The 15,667-nt window shown below is 39.7% G+C and overlaps 1 protein-coding gene across 2 annotated transcripts in view; it reads right to left on the bottom strand.

Annotated features, from left to right (window-relative positions):
- Positions 1–15,460, bottom strand: part of SLC71A2 (solute carrier family 71 member 2) — a 33,063-nt gene extending 17,603 nt beyond the window's left edge. For both annotated transcript variants that reach the window (XR_015701015.1, XM_087742033.1), the window contains exons 1-3: positions 15,161–15,460; positions 4,159–4,254; positions 671–733 (exon numbers count right to left, since the gene is read on the bottom strand). Coding sequence is in view for 1 of the 2 variants with exons in the window: in XM_087742033.1 (XP_087598159.1) it covers positions 671–733; positions 4,159–4,254; positions 15,161–15,346 (345 nt within the window). In the remaining variant the exon portion in view is untranslated. The remainder of the gene's footprint in view (positions 1–670; positions 734–4,158; positions 4,255–15,160) is intronic.
- Positions 15,461–15,667: the final 207 nt, after the last annotated feature.

Genomic DNA, 15,667 nt, shown 5'->3' with positions numbered 1-15,667 from the left:
ACAAACCTAAATATTTTCTGGGTGCTATAAATTAACTTAGTCATAAGTTACACTAAGTGCTTTGAAGATTCTCAGTAAGACAGTCAGCAAAGAAGAGACTTTCAAGTCTTAGTTATGCTAGAGAACTTTTGCAAGCTTTTTTTGTGGCAACAATCCAGCATGACCACTGTGTGAATGCAGTGGTATAAGTAAGCTATAAGCTGCCCTGAATATCTTGACCATCACAGAATGCTCAAAAACTGATAAAAAAAGACCAGGAAAAAAAAAAAACAACCCACTCTGCTGAAAATTAGCTTTTATACCACATCTTGGACAAAATCACAGTGTTTAAGTGCTTCATGTTTTATCTCAATGGCATCATCATGGCTGCATTAATCTGCTTTCAATATTCTCAGAAGGATCCTTACCAAGATTACAACAGCTAGAACTGGTACCTATTCAAATCAGAGGAATTTAAACTTATGAGAAATATTCCACTTGTTTCAAGATGCTGCCATTTAGCAGTAAAACTTGAAGTGAACCCAAGAACACAACCATTACAATGAAAAAATGGTTTAATAATTAATTACATTCTCAGTGTTTTGCATGTTCTTATGGATAATGCAGGAGAGACAAATTACAATAAAGGAACACAGAATATTTAGGTCAGAGGTTTTAAAAAAAATCTTACCTTAACACCTTGAATAAGACCATTCATTAAAAATGTATGATGGGAAAATGTTTCATGTAAGACCTGATGGAGAAAAAAAGCAGTATTTGAATCAGGTGAGACAGGACAAAGTTGATTCAAAGTTTAAAGTTCATTTGTAACAGGATAGCTCTATTGGGACTTCTTAAAAAAGTATCTTCTCCCAGGATTATACTCTTATTTGTCTTCACGAGAAAATATTGACGAAGTTTGATATCAATTTATTAACATAAATTCTTCTGTTGGCACAGACCGCGCTGTACTGCAGAGATAATTTGGTTTGGGGTACTTTGCTCAGAAAGGGGTTCGATGTAAGCAAAAAGCATCTCCGTATGGCACAAATCACAGAATTTTTGATGTAGACAATTCCTTCAAAAGGTTGACTCAATCATTGTTACTAATTCGGAGTGAAAATGAGATTCAGCTAACTTACTCTGTCAAGAAAAAAACAGCACTAAATTCACAACTGCCCAAGAAGGCACTGTGCAAACCGTTTCTGAATGAATTGCATTACTCAATAGTCATAGTTAGATACACTTCTGATGAACAAGTAGATGCTTATAAATACTAGCAACAGCTCTGAGTGTTTCACGTATCCTTTAAGTACCACTATGAATTCATTTAAGGTGCTTTACCAGCAGTCTTAATTCAAGGGCAAGCATGTTAATCTATACTAAACAGATTTACCATAAATATGCAAGAGAGGTAAAAGACCTCACAGGTGCTACTGTGTCGATTAAAAAAGTTATTGCAATGATCAAAGCATGTATGCTCACTAACTTCAAATTCATTTGCTGTTTTTATCTATAGATAAGTGCCAACAACTACAAAAATTATTTATATGCATATTGAGGAAGCCACTAGCCTGAAGAAACCCAAAACTTCAGTGTCACTGAAAAATGAGCACCATTTTTCAAGGATGACTGAGATTCTCAAATCATAGGTTTAATAAGGGTGGTTGTTCCCATGTTAACTACTAGTCAGACAATTCTGCTTATTTACACCCCTTTTTCCTTCTGGTCTCATCTTCTGCTAGAAATTTAAAACAATTTTGCACTGTTTGACCACTGATTTTATGATATGAATGGAGGAAAAAAAGTCAGCGTTTAAATTAGAGATCTATCAAGCAGATGTCTTCCAATTCAAAAAAAAAAAAAAAAAAGGCAGCAAGCAGGAAACTCACAGTCAAATCTAATTATCTTTCTGTAAAGTGTTTTCCAGTATTCTTTCTGGGAGGCAACCAGTGCTGATATTGGTTCAAGCTTTTGAGATTAATTTCTCTTACTTTATACACAAGAGAAATGCAAGTTGACAAACTGATAAACTGCCTTACCCAAGTTCTACTGATAGAAATATTTATATATTAAAAAAAATATTATATTGAAGACAGAATATGGCATTAAGTGATGAATATTGCCTATGGTGATGTACTAATATTGGCTTACAAGTCCATAAATAAGAGTAATGAGCATAAGCTTCAGGCAGCCTGTGAGCAAAATAGCCTTCGTATGCTTTATAAACACTTCAAATCTTTTCTTCTCTAAGTATAGGGTCATGTAACAAACGCTACAGCTTTGCTGACAGATGTCAAAAGAAGTGAAAAAGTAATCTAAAAAATGAACTTCAAATAATCTCAACTATCACAGAATACACGCAATTTATTTTGGTAATACACGACACAAAATTTTAATCTGATTAAATGACCTGGAGAATCACGACACAACCACAAAAAAATCTGAGTAATCATGAGCTTTGATTAAGAGGCCAGACCTTTCCGTTTCTGCCCTTCCTACCAGACAAACCTGCTTGAGCAAAAGTGGGCAGCCAGCAGTTCAAAGGCTGAACTTTGCTCATAAGACAGCTCTACATGACTCCTAGTACTGCTGGCTGATCAGCAGGCCAAGGTAAGTTACCACAAGTACATTACAAGACATAAGGGTGCAAAGTATCAAAGCACATTTGAAATTATTTCAATCAAACAGCAGCCTTTCAGTTTGTGCAAAGCTGATTACAAATAAAGATGATTACCCCCAAGAACACAGACGTCATTTACACCTGTGTAAGTTACACCATTATATGTAACTCAGTGCTTTAAATTAAATCTTCAATCCAATCCAACAGCCTCCTAAGTATTCAAGACCAAGTAAGAGAGGAAAACAACATTCAAAGATATTCAAGACCACAACTGTACTGAAGCCACATAATTCAGTCAAAATAAGAATTTAGCTTTACATTAGAAGCATTTCGTAACACTCCCATTAGACACAATGCATTGATAAATACCAATTCCAGGAATTAACATTTCAGCTGCATGGGACTAACAGTAAAAATTCATATGGAACAATTTCAACAGGAGTACACTATTGAGGAACTATTGAAGAACCCACCTAACATATAGTTTTATTAAAGTGGGGTGGGTTTTGAAGACTGCTTAAGAATTACTATTTGCACGTTATCTCTTTAAATGATAAGTGTCAAGCTTGGGCAACTTGAAATTGAGCATTTTGCTTAAGAAAAAAGGAATGAAAAAAGAAAAGAAACAAGAGAGACCATCCAGTAAGCTTCCCCATATTTTAACACTGGCAAGACAGCATGACAGGATGCTAATTTAATAAGACACCTACTTTACGGAAATCTGTTAACTGTTTATATGGACTTTTTTATTATTAAGCTATGTTAAAAAGATCAGTGATTGTCTTTAGGAAGGTTAGACAAATACTTTTCAAGAGTTATGTAGATGATTTTATTTGGAGCTTGGGGAAGGAAAATAATTAACTGCAAGGTCTTTCCATCCCATAGAACCTTGCTCATTATGTTTTCAAAGTGCTCTCAGGTATTATCTCAAGAAAAACTGGACTAACAGACTTTTGATGACTTCTCTCAGGCAGGCCTGATTTCAATGAATAAGACCCATGTCTTCAGATAAAAGGCTTCATGCCCTATTACCAAACACTCAAATTACCTATTCACCTGGAAAATAACTGCATTCCAGAACAGATTAAATACTTATAAAATCCATTTCTTACATGAAAGCCTTTACATTTTACTTCAAGTTACATGCTGGCAAAACAGCCAGCCCACAATAGCATACAAAGTTTATTATGGGATGCATAGTTTATTCTATTGTTATGACTGGAAGATGAATTGAACTATGAAGTCTTAAAAAAAGCCAGAATTTCCAGACAGACTTTCATCCACACACTAAACTGATGTTACTCTAAAAGGCAAATAACAGTCAAAGAGTAGTACAGTTTTGCTAATTTATTTTTCACTGTCTTTTAGTCTTTCAGCAGTCCAGATCTCAGCTGTAGTATACTAATATTGCGCAGCGTTGAATGTTAAGACTCCTGGAATTCTGTTAATGTGGTAAGCACGAAGTGTAAACCAAATTAAAACCCCAATCCCTAGGAATTAGCATTAATTAACTTTTGTCATTACTGCCGAGATGACAGCAGATCAGTGATACTTACTGTTAGCATCGGAGTTGTCAAGAGCCCCCAGGCAAAGAATTCTAGAAATATGACCACCACCGCGTGGTATACGCTTGGCCGACCAATACCTTGTTGCTAAAAAAGAAAAACAGATGCAGTGGTTATACACATCCAATTCATTACATGTGCAAAGACCTCTTACAAACGTATTTTGAGCATAACCAGCTTTCAGGATGACCTCCTACCACGCCCTTGGGAACAATAATAAGCCAAACAAGGGTGGAGAAAAGTTATTACAAAATGACTAAAGTTCTCCAGGGAACTTGAGAAAGTTTGTTCCTTCCAACTCTTGCTGACTGAAGAGAACTATTTTCCTCATTCCTGACGTTGCCCTGTACTGCTCTCACCTCCAGTGTACCTTTAGGTTTCCTCCCCCTTGAGCACTATTCACAACCCTTCCACAGCAGCGTGACAAATAGTGTAACTCTCCCTGCTACCTCCACAAGCGGCAACGAAACAGATCTGCTTTATGAAGATCACATCACCGTTACAACAAAATGGTGATAATGCACATAATCAGAAGAGCACCAATTTTTGTATTTGAAACTGCCAAAGCATGAGAAAAGAAGGGGCAGCTTAGGCCGTCTGTATAACTGCTTTCTGTTGATTACTGACCAACTGACGTCATGTTTGTGTGTGCCAATAGACCAAAGACCCAAGAGTTATTCTACTGGTCAACAAGTTATCCCAGGAAGAATTAGCAAACTACGGAAGAGCTCACAATGCTGTGAAACCACTGCCATTCAAGAGCCAAGAACTGGATCCCAGACAAGAGATCCGCAATCTTTTCGTTTAGACGAACCAGGCAGAACCCTTGGGTAAAGCAGATTTAACCATAACTGCTGCTTTCTTTCATTTCTATGTGCCCCTTGCTACAGTAACTGTTTTACAAAGTTTTTGGGTTCTAAAATTACTTTTCCCCTTTCCCCTAACAATTGTCCTATAGAAGATTGTTTTTCAGTGCTTCTAGCCAATCCAAAGCCATTACATTCCCACAGGACTGGCAATTCTTAGAAAGGAGCAGTACAGCACTCTCATCGGGTACTCCCATACATACCTGAAGTTTACCCAAAGTATAAAAGGACACTTCTCTTGCACACTGCACAATCTAATAATGCAGGATTCAACTGAAGAGACATCATCTAGTAACAAGCATCAACCAGACTCTGTCATTTCAGCAGGTGGACAGTAGGGAGAACATGAAACTCAGGGTCTCCCACTGAACCCAAAAAAAGTCAAGACAGCCTACAACGAAGGTAGAGCAGAGACGCATTTGGTGTTTCTCCCCAGCTCAGTACCTTTCATCTAGATTAGTAGGAATTATAGGTTTAGGAAACACTTGTATTACAAGATTCATTTAAGCTAACTGCCTATAGTAAAGATTTTTAAAGAAATCCCTACTGCCTGGACAGTCTAAATGCCCAGATCTCTAATAATTCTTAATTCTATCAGAGTTTATCAAAACCTGCAGCAGCAAACTAAAAGTAACCCAGACAGCATTTTTTCTAGCGAATAAGATTCAAATTATTCTCTACATTGCAGCTTGCTTCAAAGCTTGAGGATTTGGAGAAAACAGTTCTCTTTCTCCTGGGAAATAATATGATAATATCATAGATCAAAGATTATCTCTGTGAGGCTGATAACTTTCAAGCATTATTAACATCTCTTTGTAGGCTTCCATGCAATTTTTAATCTCTAAATAGCAAAGATTCCAAAGATTGGGGGGGCGGGCAGAATTTTCCTCATATAAGTAGTCTGAAAGTACTTCTACATAATCTAATAGGATAACAATTTTAAGAATATTTTTTTTCCCCAAGAGGTCTATCAGTCGGCCTAGCACTTAGCACAGATTACACTGAAGTCTGAAGATCCCTTCCACAGTGGTTTCCTCTGGAAAAGGCAAATTTCACAGTAGAGAGTAGGTAAGGGAATTCCCAGCCTTTTTCCTGCCTCTACTTCACTTCCCCCCCACCTCTATATCACTAAGCACAATGCTGGACCATAAACTTCTGGTTTGCATTCAGCAAACAGTTCTAATGCCACCAAAAATTAAGTTTTGGACTGTTTGGCTTTTTTAATAATGTGTTTATTACATGCAAATTTGATATGAGATTTACATGGTTTACCAGAAAGATGATGTACATACATACTGAAAAAGACATGCATGTTTTTTCCTCAGAAGTCATTTTAAAACTTTGGTGAAAGAAAAGTATTTTTGCTGTACTGAGCCTAAATGAATATTTCCTGGAGATTAAAAGAGTCTTCAAATCATTTCTGGCAGTATCACGCAGCTTGCAGATAGCTGCACTGAACTACTAAAAAAGCAGAAATCTCTATGGCCTTTTGGAGGACATAACCTGGAAACGTAGAATTTAAATCCTGAAAGGAACATGCACCTGTCAAAATGTAGTCAAGCATTCTACATCAGATGTACTAATAGCTACTGATCTATGATCCACATAGACTGCAGTTGATGATTTTCAGTTTTCTTTGCAGAGCCCTAAATGTCTAGATTAATTCAAGAACACTTGTGCGAATGGCTGTATCGGGAAACTAACATCATACAAATGGGAAAATTCACTGACATTGTCAAATGGACCAATGCAGAGAGTTACTTCTGGATGCCCATCTTTTCTGTGGGTCCTAAAAACTGTTATCACAAAAGCTTTCAATTGTTAATCAAGCATCAAGTTATTTTCAAGAAAAGAAAATAGCTTATGATTGATCATGTACACAGCCTGGACCACTGATAAAGAGGCAGGGAAAACTCCTTACTCATTTTGAAAACAAAGAGCTTTCTAAAAACACTTCACACTTACTTTCAAGATGAAGCTACCCCAGAAGTAATGGGTGTGGCTCATTTCTATATTGAGAAAATACTCTGCAACAGAATGCAACTGCATGCAATTTACGTAAAGAACAAAACGGAGACACACACGCAAAAAATGGTTATAAACTTGAAGCACAAAGAGCTTTAGGCTTCTTGAACTATACAATATGGGAACAATCTACTGAATTCTTTATGGTTAAAAAGATTTTAAATGGAATTTCAGAAATAGCCCAGACATGGTCAACATACAAGTTGCTTTCATCATTCCCTGCCCCCAAATTATAAAGTGTTAATTTTAAAAATTAAGTGCCCTCAGGAAAGTCTTAAAATCTGTTATGGGCTTATTTTCTATCCACGCTGATGATCTTCATTTGACAGCCCAGTGTGTGGGCTGAGAAACTATGTATCACCATTACGACTGCTTTCAAATCCAGCTGCTGGTCAAGCTATTATACTTGCATAATTAATAATGAGCAAAACATTACGTAATCTCAAATGTTTAATAATAAAAGTTTAAGGCCATCATTATAAAATCTGAAGTCCTAGACGTTCTAACAAAATATCTGCTATTTCTCCAATTTTACACTTCTGCTCCTTCTATGCTTCTTTTTGCCCATACCCAATTCTAAACAACATTTTTTTTCTGCCTTTATTGGAGGCAGAATAAACCCAAAAGTTAATTTGAACACAACAGAGAGAACTACTGAGATGCAGTACAAATTTTTTTTTAAAGCAGAACACAGCTGTTGAACATTAATAAACCCATGAGAAGATCTCAAGATCATAAACCCAGCTGGTGAGGAATTGCTCATACAAAAGGGGAAAAAATTGCAATATAGTATCAGTAAGAATACCTTATCTTAGGTATTTTGAAGGAAAGCTAGTGCAATTCACCCTAAATACTCCACAGCAAGATGCAATTTTATAGCCATTCCCAGATCATCAGAGCTAAGCTAGAATTAACAGTATTCATTTATTCACACAACTTTTAGGTAACTATTTATCTGTTAATTCAAATCTGTAATTTAACAACTAAAATTGTTCGAATGTCTGCAAAAGCACCTTAACATCCAATTTCAAGCATGCTTAACTGTTTGTTTCTCTTAAGCAACATGCTTGCTTCAGAATAAAAACACTTCTCACTGTTCAAATCCCGAAGTCCTCCAGAGCACCTTTTCAAACTTTTCACATTTGGATGAGGGCCACATCACAGAATCATAGAATCACAGAATGCTTTAGGATGGAAGGGACCTTTAAAGGTCATCCAGTCCAACCCCCCTTCATCGCGCCATCTTCAACGCGATCAGGTTGCTCAGAGCCCCATCCAGCCTGGCCTTGAATGTTTCCAAGGATGGGGCATCTACCACCTCTCTGGGCAACCCGTTCCAGTGTTTCACCACCCTCATCATGCTCAGTATATAAACTGGGCAGAGCTGGCCAGGGGGCAGCAATCACTGCTCTGGGACGGGCTGGGCACTGGTCGGTGAGTGGTGAGCAATTGTATCGTGCATCACTTGCTTTGCATATTATTATTATTATATTATTATTATTACTACTACTCTTTCACTTTATTTTACTTCAATAATTAAACTGTTCTTATCTCAACCCACGAGTTTTCTCACTTTTACCCTTCCAATTCTCTCCCTCATCCCACCAGGCATGGGGGGGTGAGCGAGCAGCTGTGTGGTGCTTAGTTGCTGGCTGGGGTTAAACCATGACACAAAGAATTGAACTAACAGAATCAGTAAAACATTTTGAGAAACATGCTTTCACGTATGAATCATTCAGACCTTGAAGTCCATGCCAAATTATAAAGCGCATTCCCTTTCCACATTTTTCTTCGCTACTATTTTCTTAGTTTCCCCACAAAATTCAACCATTTCAAATGCAAACTTTTCCTGGTATGCTTCACTACATCACTATTTAATCATTTTAGCTTACTCTAGCACAAATACTATGCTACCAATCCATCTCACTACGTTATGGATGCTCTTCTCTCCACACGTATTACCCAGGTAGCTCTCTAGGCGTATTACATGTTTACCTTGCTCTCCTCCCCTTTCTAGTGCCTATTGTTAATTTTCAAACAGAAGTAGTTAGGAACCACCTTAATTCCAACTGTTCCCTACAAACGCCCCATTTGTTGGAACCAGCAAGAATTCACTCAAGTGCAAAAAGCACCCTGAAGACCTTGGCTGCTGTTGTCACATGAAGCACTCATCAAGTGATTACGTATACAGACCCCAGTCTAAGACATGTAACTTGTATGCAGTGCAAAAATACACTGAACACAAGTGAAAGTACCTTCCAATCCAGCACAGCCTTTAGCATTTTAGATGTGCCTTGTGAGCTGGAATATAAATCATAACGAATTCAGCTTATACATTGTCCAAACTTGTATTTCAGTTGCAAAAGAAATACCTTAAGCAGATCTGTATCTGGACAGAAAGACTGTGATGCACTGTCTCAAGAAAAAGCTAGGCTAAAGCATATTCCATAGGTCTACAGTAACAGAATCACAACTCCTTCAAAATGGAAAAGCCTACACAGATTTTGTAAAGAGAAATTGTGCCTAAAAATAATCCTGGAGTTCTCAAAAGAACATGTATGGATAAGGGAGACCACGTTAATAAGCCTTCTGAATATTCAAGTAAACATACTCAAAGACCCTCCCGAAAGGCTCTTAAAGCAACCAGAAAAGAGTGCAAACTCTTCACAGGAATTAAAAAGTTAAAAAAAAAAAAAAACAGTAAAAAAAAAAAAAAGAAAGGATAGAAACAGGATAAATTAAAAAAACAAACACCAACAATCTGTTTTCACAGCAGAGGGAAGTTACCAGATGAGTCCCAGTGCTCTGTCCTAGGGCCTATGTAGCTCAACACATTCATAACTGAGCTGTAAAAAGGGTGAAAGCAAAGTGACAAAGTTCACTGATGACAAAACACAATTCACGTTAGAACAGTAAGAGGGCAATGGTGAAGAACATCAGAAGTTGATGGCACCAGTAAAACAAACTAAATGGCAGATTAAAATTAGTGTAGATAAATGTAACTAATGCAAACATGAAAAAACAATTTTAATTCCATGTATAGGATGACTACTACCTAGGAATGTGATCTTGAAGAAAACAGTTTCATGAAAGACACCAGTTTAGCATTCAGCAGTGGTTTACAAAAGTGTATTCAAAGATACACTCTGTTAGGAAAAAGATTATCATTATATTACTGCATAAACATGTGATGCGCTTGCCTTGCTAACTCGCTGCTTCTGGTTTTCTAACCATTTTTATTAGATCTACATAAAGATCCTCCCTCTTATCCTATGACTGCTAGTTCTGTTCAGAAGCTTTAAGCAATACACATTGTTGAATAGTCTATTTTACAGAAGCACAAGTGAAAGAGGCCCACAGAGGGAAAAAGAACGTATGGAGGGATGCTGAAGTAGGTTCCTCCAAGCTGCACTCAAAACATCTGCAGCAAGACACAACTGGGATTTATTGAACTGGGAGTGACATGAAGGGTGTGAACAGAAAACAATTGTCTCTGCCTTCTTATACTAAAATACAAGAAAATAAGTAAAGTGGGACCTGAGACAGCAAGTTTAAATCACATGGCACTTCACACAATTTACTGTCAGGGTCTAAAATGTCTTGCCACATCGTTTTTCCTGCTGGGAACACATTCCAGTTTAAGTTTAGACTGGACAAGTTTATGAAGCAAGAATCTCCTGAGGAGCATAAAACATGAAAGCACCATTTCTGGTTCAGCCTTTGAGGCTGAGGCCATTGAGGGTAGGAAGAGCATCCAAGAGAACAATCACCATATGCCCTGCCACGTTCTGAAAGCTCAGCTTTAGACAATGCTGCATTGTCTAATTAAACTACTTCTTACAGAAATAATATGTAACCAGCATATTATGCTACATCAAATTGCAAGCTGATTTATCCATTGCTGAACTTTTCTTCCTGAAATGTAGAAAGATGTACAACACTGAGAAATTACTCCAAAAAGTACAGACTGCTTAGTTCATTCACATGCTTCTCCATGGGATAGATAATTACTCAAGCTTATTGCCCAGTGGTTAAGTTTGGATCTTCAGTACTAAAATATCAAGTCTTATTTACATAATTAAGTTTCTATTGCTCTAGCCTAGCATACTTCTCTCTGGACACAAAACGTTCTGGACTGTCAGAACCTGGAGGATCAGTAACAACAAACTCAGAACAGCAAAAGTGCTCTCTCAGCATGAATATAAACAAGAGTGACTTGTTTTTAGACAGCAGCTAATCACTCCTGGTAATGGTTCAGACTTGACTCAGTGTTCATTTAACATGATGGGAAGATCGAGAGTGACATTGGCAACCTTGAGAAGGCAACACAGTTCATCTCTAATTATTCACATTTAACAGGAAAAATAATTTTTGTATAAGAGAAAATAGTGCTTCGCAAAGGACTAAACACCCGAACTGCCAATTTGAATAACGTGCTTACTACTCGCAATTCAACTTAAAACCTACAAGTAAGAAATTTAAGAAACCAACTTACTAGACTGAAAGGTGTTTCAGTCAAGTCTCATAACATTTAATCATGCTGCTTCAACTTCACCATGCAATATTTTTTATTAAGTATTAAAAAGACAAATGCTAGCAGTAAGGGTAAAAACCTGCAATTCTTTGGGTGTATTTGTGCTTCACTGTGTAAAACATTTTAATGAATAAAGGCTGGCAAACTTCCAAGATGTACAGTTTTAACCTTCAAAATGCTTTCATTATGTAAAAAACACAGGAGGTCTTGGGCTTCACAGTAGCTGAAGCATTTTATAGTGTCCAAGAACATAAAACTAATGTATGATTAATTCTCAAAGAGGTACACGGGTGTGTTTTCTCCCTAGATACTCCATTTTGGGACTTCTCCCATAAGAACACTTTATTTATACAGTACAGTACTGTATTTTGCTAAAAAGCATCCTTAGTGTGGCATTATTTTACTGACAATAGGTTGCATAGAAATGAAGTACATGGTATGAATATTCTGAACATCGTGCTAAGTTTTTTACTACCAGTGTTCATAATTCAGACGGAACAAGATTGCATAACCAGTAACAAAATGTCCATGGCATCATTTACTTCAATTTCTGAAGCTCACCAAGATCAGCATAATACAGCCAACTGAAACTGATTTAATTCCAGTGGAATTTACTTAAACATACTATTGTTCTTATTAGTTTTGAGCCAGTAACTCAATTCATAAAGTCATTTGTTCAGCATTTATATTTTAGTTCTTCAATTCAGCGAAGCCAGTGTGTTCAACAGGGTGAAGTTAGTTACAGATAAATTAAAAACCAGAAGCTTGTTACTCCCAAGCTGGAGGGGTAAGTGAAGAAAGGCTTGCGCGACCTGACAGACTTGGTCATACTCTTCCACTTTGTCCTACCGATCTGATGTGACAGAAGAATCAGAATAAAAATTAAAATTAAAACATCCTTCGCAGACCAAAGAGGCAGCTCACCAAAATTTCATTTCTGTATTTACTTCTTCATCAGCAGCCCAAAGGGCAAGCTTCCACTTTCAAATGTCATGGATGCACCCTCACTGATATCAGAGATCTCTGCAATTACATCTAAAGCCATGATCCAGCCCTTCATATTCTAGTCTGAATAAGCTCTGTCAATAAAGTTTAGGCAGAGAGAGTTCTAGCAATATGACAGCCACATGAGAATCACAGGGAGCTGCGGGAACTGCAATAACAAAGCAGGAAACAGACCGTTTAGTCAGGAATTGTGAAGCAGACCCTAAGCTGATCTAAGTACAATTGTATTACTGCTATACCAATGCACAGAAGATAAGGCTAGACCCCCATGTCTTTCTCCCTTGTAGGAAATGTATTATAGGAACACAAAGTCCCTTAAGGGCTCAGCTTAGAGGGGCAAAAAAAACACCAAGGAAGCGACACCCGAGATCATTTTATAAATTGAGAATTTATGTCATTTAGAAGCTAAAATTTCAAACTGATAAAACAGCATATTTTAAGTACTCAAAAGCATTATTTTATACCTCAATCCAACTTTAACAAACATTCCATCCATTAATAAAAAAACAGGTTAGCATCTTTGTCAGTTATGGATTTATTTTCTGCTTCAGTTTTACTCTTCTTCAAAGTTAGGGAAAGAAATCAAAGTTCTTTGATTTTTTTTAAATTTCTTTACCTGTACCCTCCATTTCCTACCCTCTGTTCATATTTAAATAAATTCATCTGGTTTTCTTCTATATAATGACATCATCCTTTATTTCCTTCACCACACCATCTGTGCTGATAAAACTGAAAGCTTACATTTCTTAACTAAAAAGTTAACGGGCCTCTTCTAGAGTTACTTTCCTATTCTAACTTCAGATTGAGTTAATGCATCATATATATCTAGATTCCCAAATGGGAGCTGCTGTACACAAACCTAGAACAGCAAATATACCATACAGCAGACATCAACTGCACTTCTTGAAGGAGTCCAGCCTGTGTTTTGGAAGACATAACCATTTCTAAAAGAGAACAGAAAGACTCAAATACAGAAGTAATCGGTTACAAAAAGTGTGAAGCACTCACTTCAGAATGAACTTACATAAAATAACTTATTTGACTAATGAATTCCATGGAAGCACATTTTTTAACATCTTCTCTGGGCTAATCATGTATTAAAAGCACCCTAACACCTTCATCAGATATGAGTAAGGGACAAAGAGTCTACTGATATCAAAGGGATGGTTTCAAGGTTATTTTTTTACATTCTTGAGCTCTAACCATGATATCACATTAATGCTACACTATTGATGCTCAGCTACAGATACTACAAGTTCATTCACTTCACATTAACATAAAACAGTAAACTACCCTCTCTCCAATAGCAAAGACGCTTATCCATGGGAGGGCAAGTGACAGTGTAGTAGATGTTGGCTCCCTAACACAAACTTAACATTGTTTTAAAACTTTTTGGCATAAGTAATGTTTTCAGCATATCTAATTTTGTGAGTAAACTAATATTACATACGTTATTCAGGAACACCTGAACATGAATATAGCCTAAAAAAAGTATTAATAGCTAGTAAGGCAGGTTGCAAATAAAATTCACGTGGTTTCAACTTGCCAAAAGAAATTTCTCATGGCAAGACTTTGCCTAGTTTTGTATTTGTACCCCTTCAAAAATTGTCAATGACAGAATAAACTGTTTTGTTACTTTGTGTGTTCCCCTGGGTTCCTCTACTCCTATCTTATGCTTTGGGCTCACTGTCAACACAACCAGATGGGTTACGTCATCCCAGCCAGCACCATCCTGCCTGAAACAAGTCACCTCTCCCCACCTACTGCAGAAAGCTCAGGAGATGTCATCTCAGATCTGTTTTTAAGGCATTTTGTGAGCATGCACGTACAAAGGGAAAGGCTCAAGCCACCTGAAAGACCTTTCTCCTGGGAAGTAATTATGCACCACTGCCACACTTACAAACACAACTTTCCTAGAGATGCTTTCAAGTGAGCATGCAGACCACCGCTTTCCAACTCCTTTTATTTGCACATACATCTTAACGCTTCATGTAATGGGAAGAGACAAAACAGAAAGCAGTAAGTGATTAAAACTGCGTAACTCTATGGTTTCGGTTCACCAAGAGGCATCTCCTAGAAACTCCAAAGGAAAACTAAGCTTTACTTCCAGGCACCTCGGATTTATATACTTTAAAAGAAAACTTATTTACAGCCACCTGCTTACAGGTGTCGCCTCTACCCAGGATAAAGTAGTAACGAATGCCCCGGTGCTGGCAGGGACGCGGGGCTGGCAGAGGCGAGGCGGCGCGGCCGGCGGGAGGCCCGGGGCCGGTGCGGCCTGAGGTGCCGCCAGCCGCCGCCTGGCGGGTGCCCGGCACCCCGCCGCACCCCAACTTCCAGGAAGTTTCCAGGGCCGCGGGGGCACCCCTGGAACGCCCCGGGGGGCAGCTGGCCCCTCACGGGCGGGGAGGCGAGGCGGGACGGACGCTGGTCTCCACGGGCCGCCCGGCCCGGCCCGGCCCGGCCCGGCCGGCAGCGGCGGCGCCCCCAGGGCCAGCGGCGCCCGCACGCTGCCGCCGCCCCCCGCGGAGCCCAGCGCCCCCCAGCTCCGCCCCGCACTCACCGCGCCGCCGCCGCCCGCCTTCAGACCGACCCTTTTCACCAGCATGATGCAGCCGCCCCGCCTGGCGCCGCCGCCCTCCCTCGGCGGCGGCGGCGGCAGGGCCGCCGCCTCCTCCTCCTCCTCCTCCTCCTCTCCCGCCTCTTCCTCCCCGGCCGGGGCTGGCGGCGGCTCCGGCTCGGGGCTCATCTCGCTCCCACCATCCTCCCGGAGAGGCCGGGCCGGAGGACCAGCGGGTGCGGAGCGGGCTGGGGGCGGCCTCCCGCTCCCGCCCGCGCCCGCAACCGCCGCCTCCGCCGCGCCGCCTGGGCGGGGCGCCCCCGCCCCCGTCGGGATCACGTGACCGCGCGGCGCGGCCCGGCCCCGCCCCGCCCCGCCGCCTCCGCCTCGGCGCGACGGCCGGCGGCCGGCCGGAAGCCGCGCGACAGCTCTTCCGGCGGGTTCGAAGGGAGGCGCGCGGGGCGAGGCCGTTAAGGCTTGAGGCGATGCCGGGCGCCCTGCCCTTGCGTG

This window comes from Nipponia nippon, unplaced genomic scaffold (assembly GCF_047370975.1).
Source record: "Nipponia nippon isolate SJK-2023a ecotype South Korea unplaced genomic scaffold, ASM4737097v1 scaffold_8, whole genome shotgun sequence".
Taxonomy (NCBI): domain Eukaryota; kingdom Metazoa; phylum Chordata; class Aves; order Pelecaniformes; family Threskiornithidae; genus Nipponia; species Nipponia nippon.
Note: the sequence above shows the minus strand (reverse complement) of the source record. Positions and strands in the feature narration are given on the sequence as shown.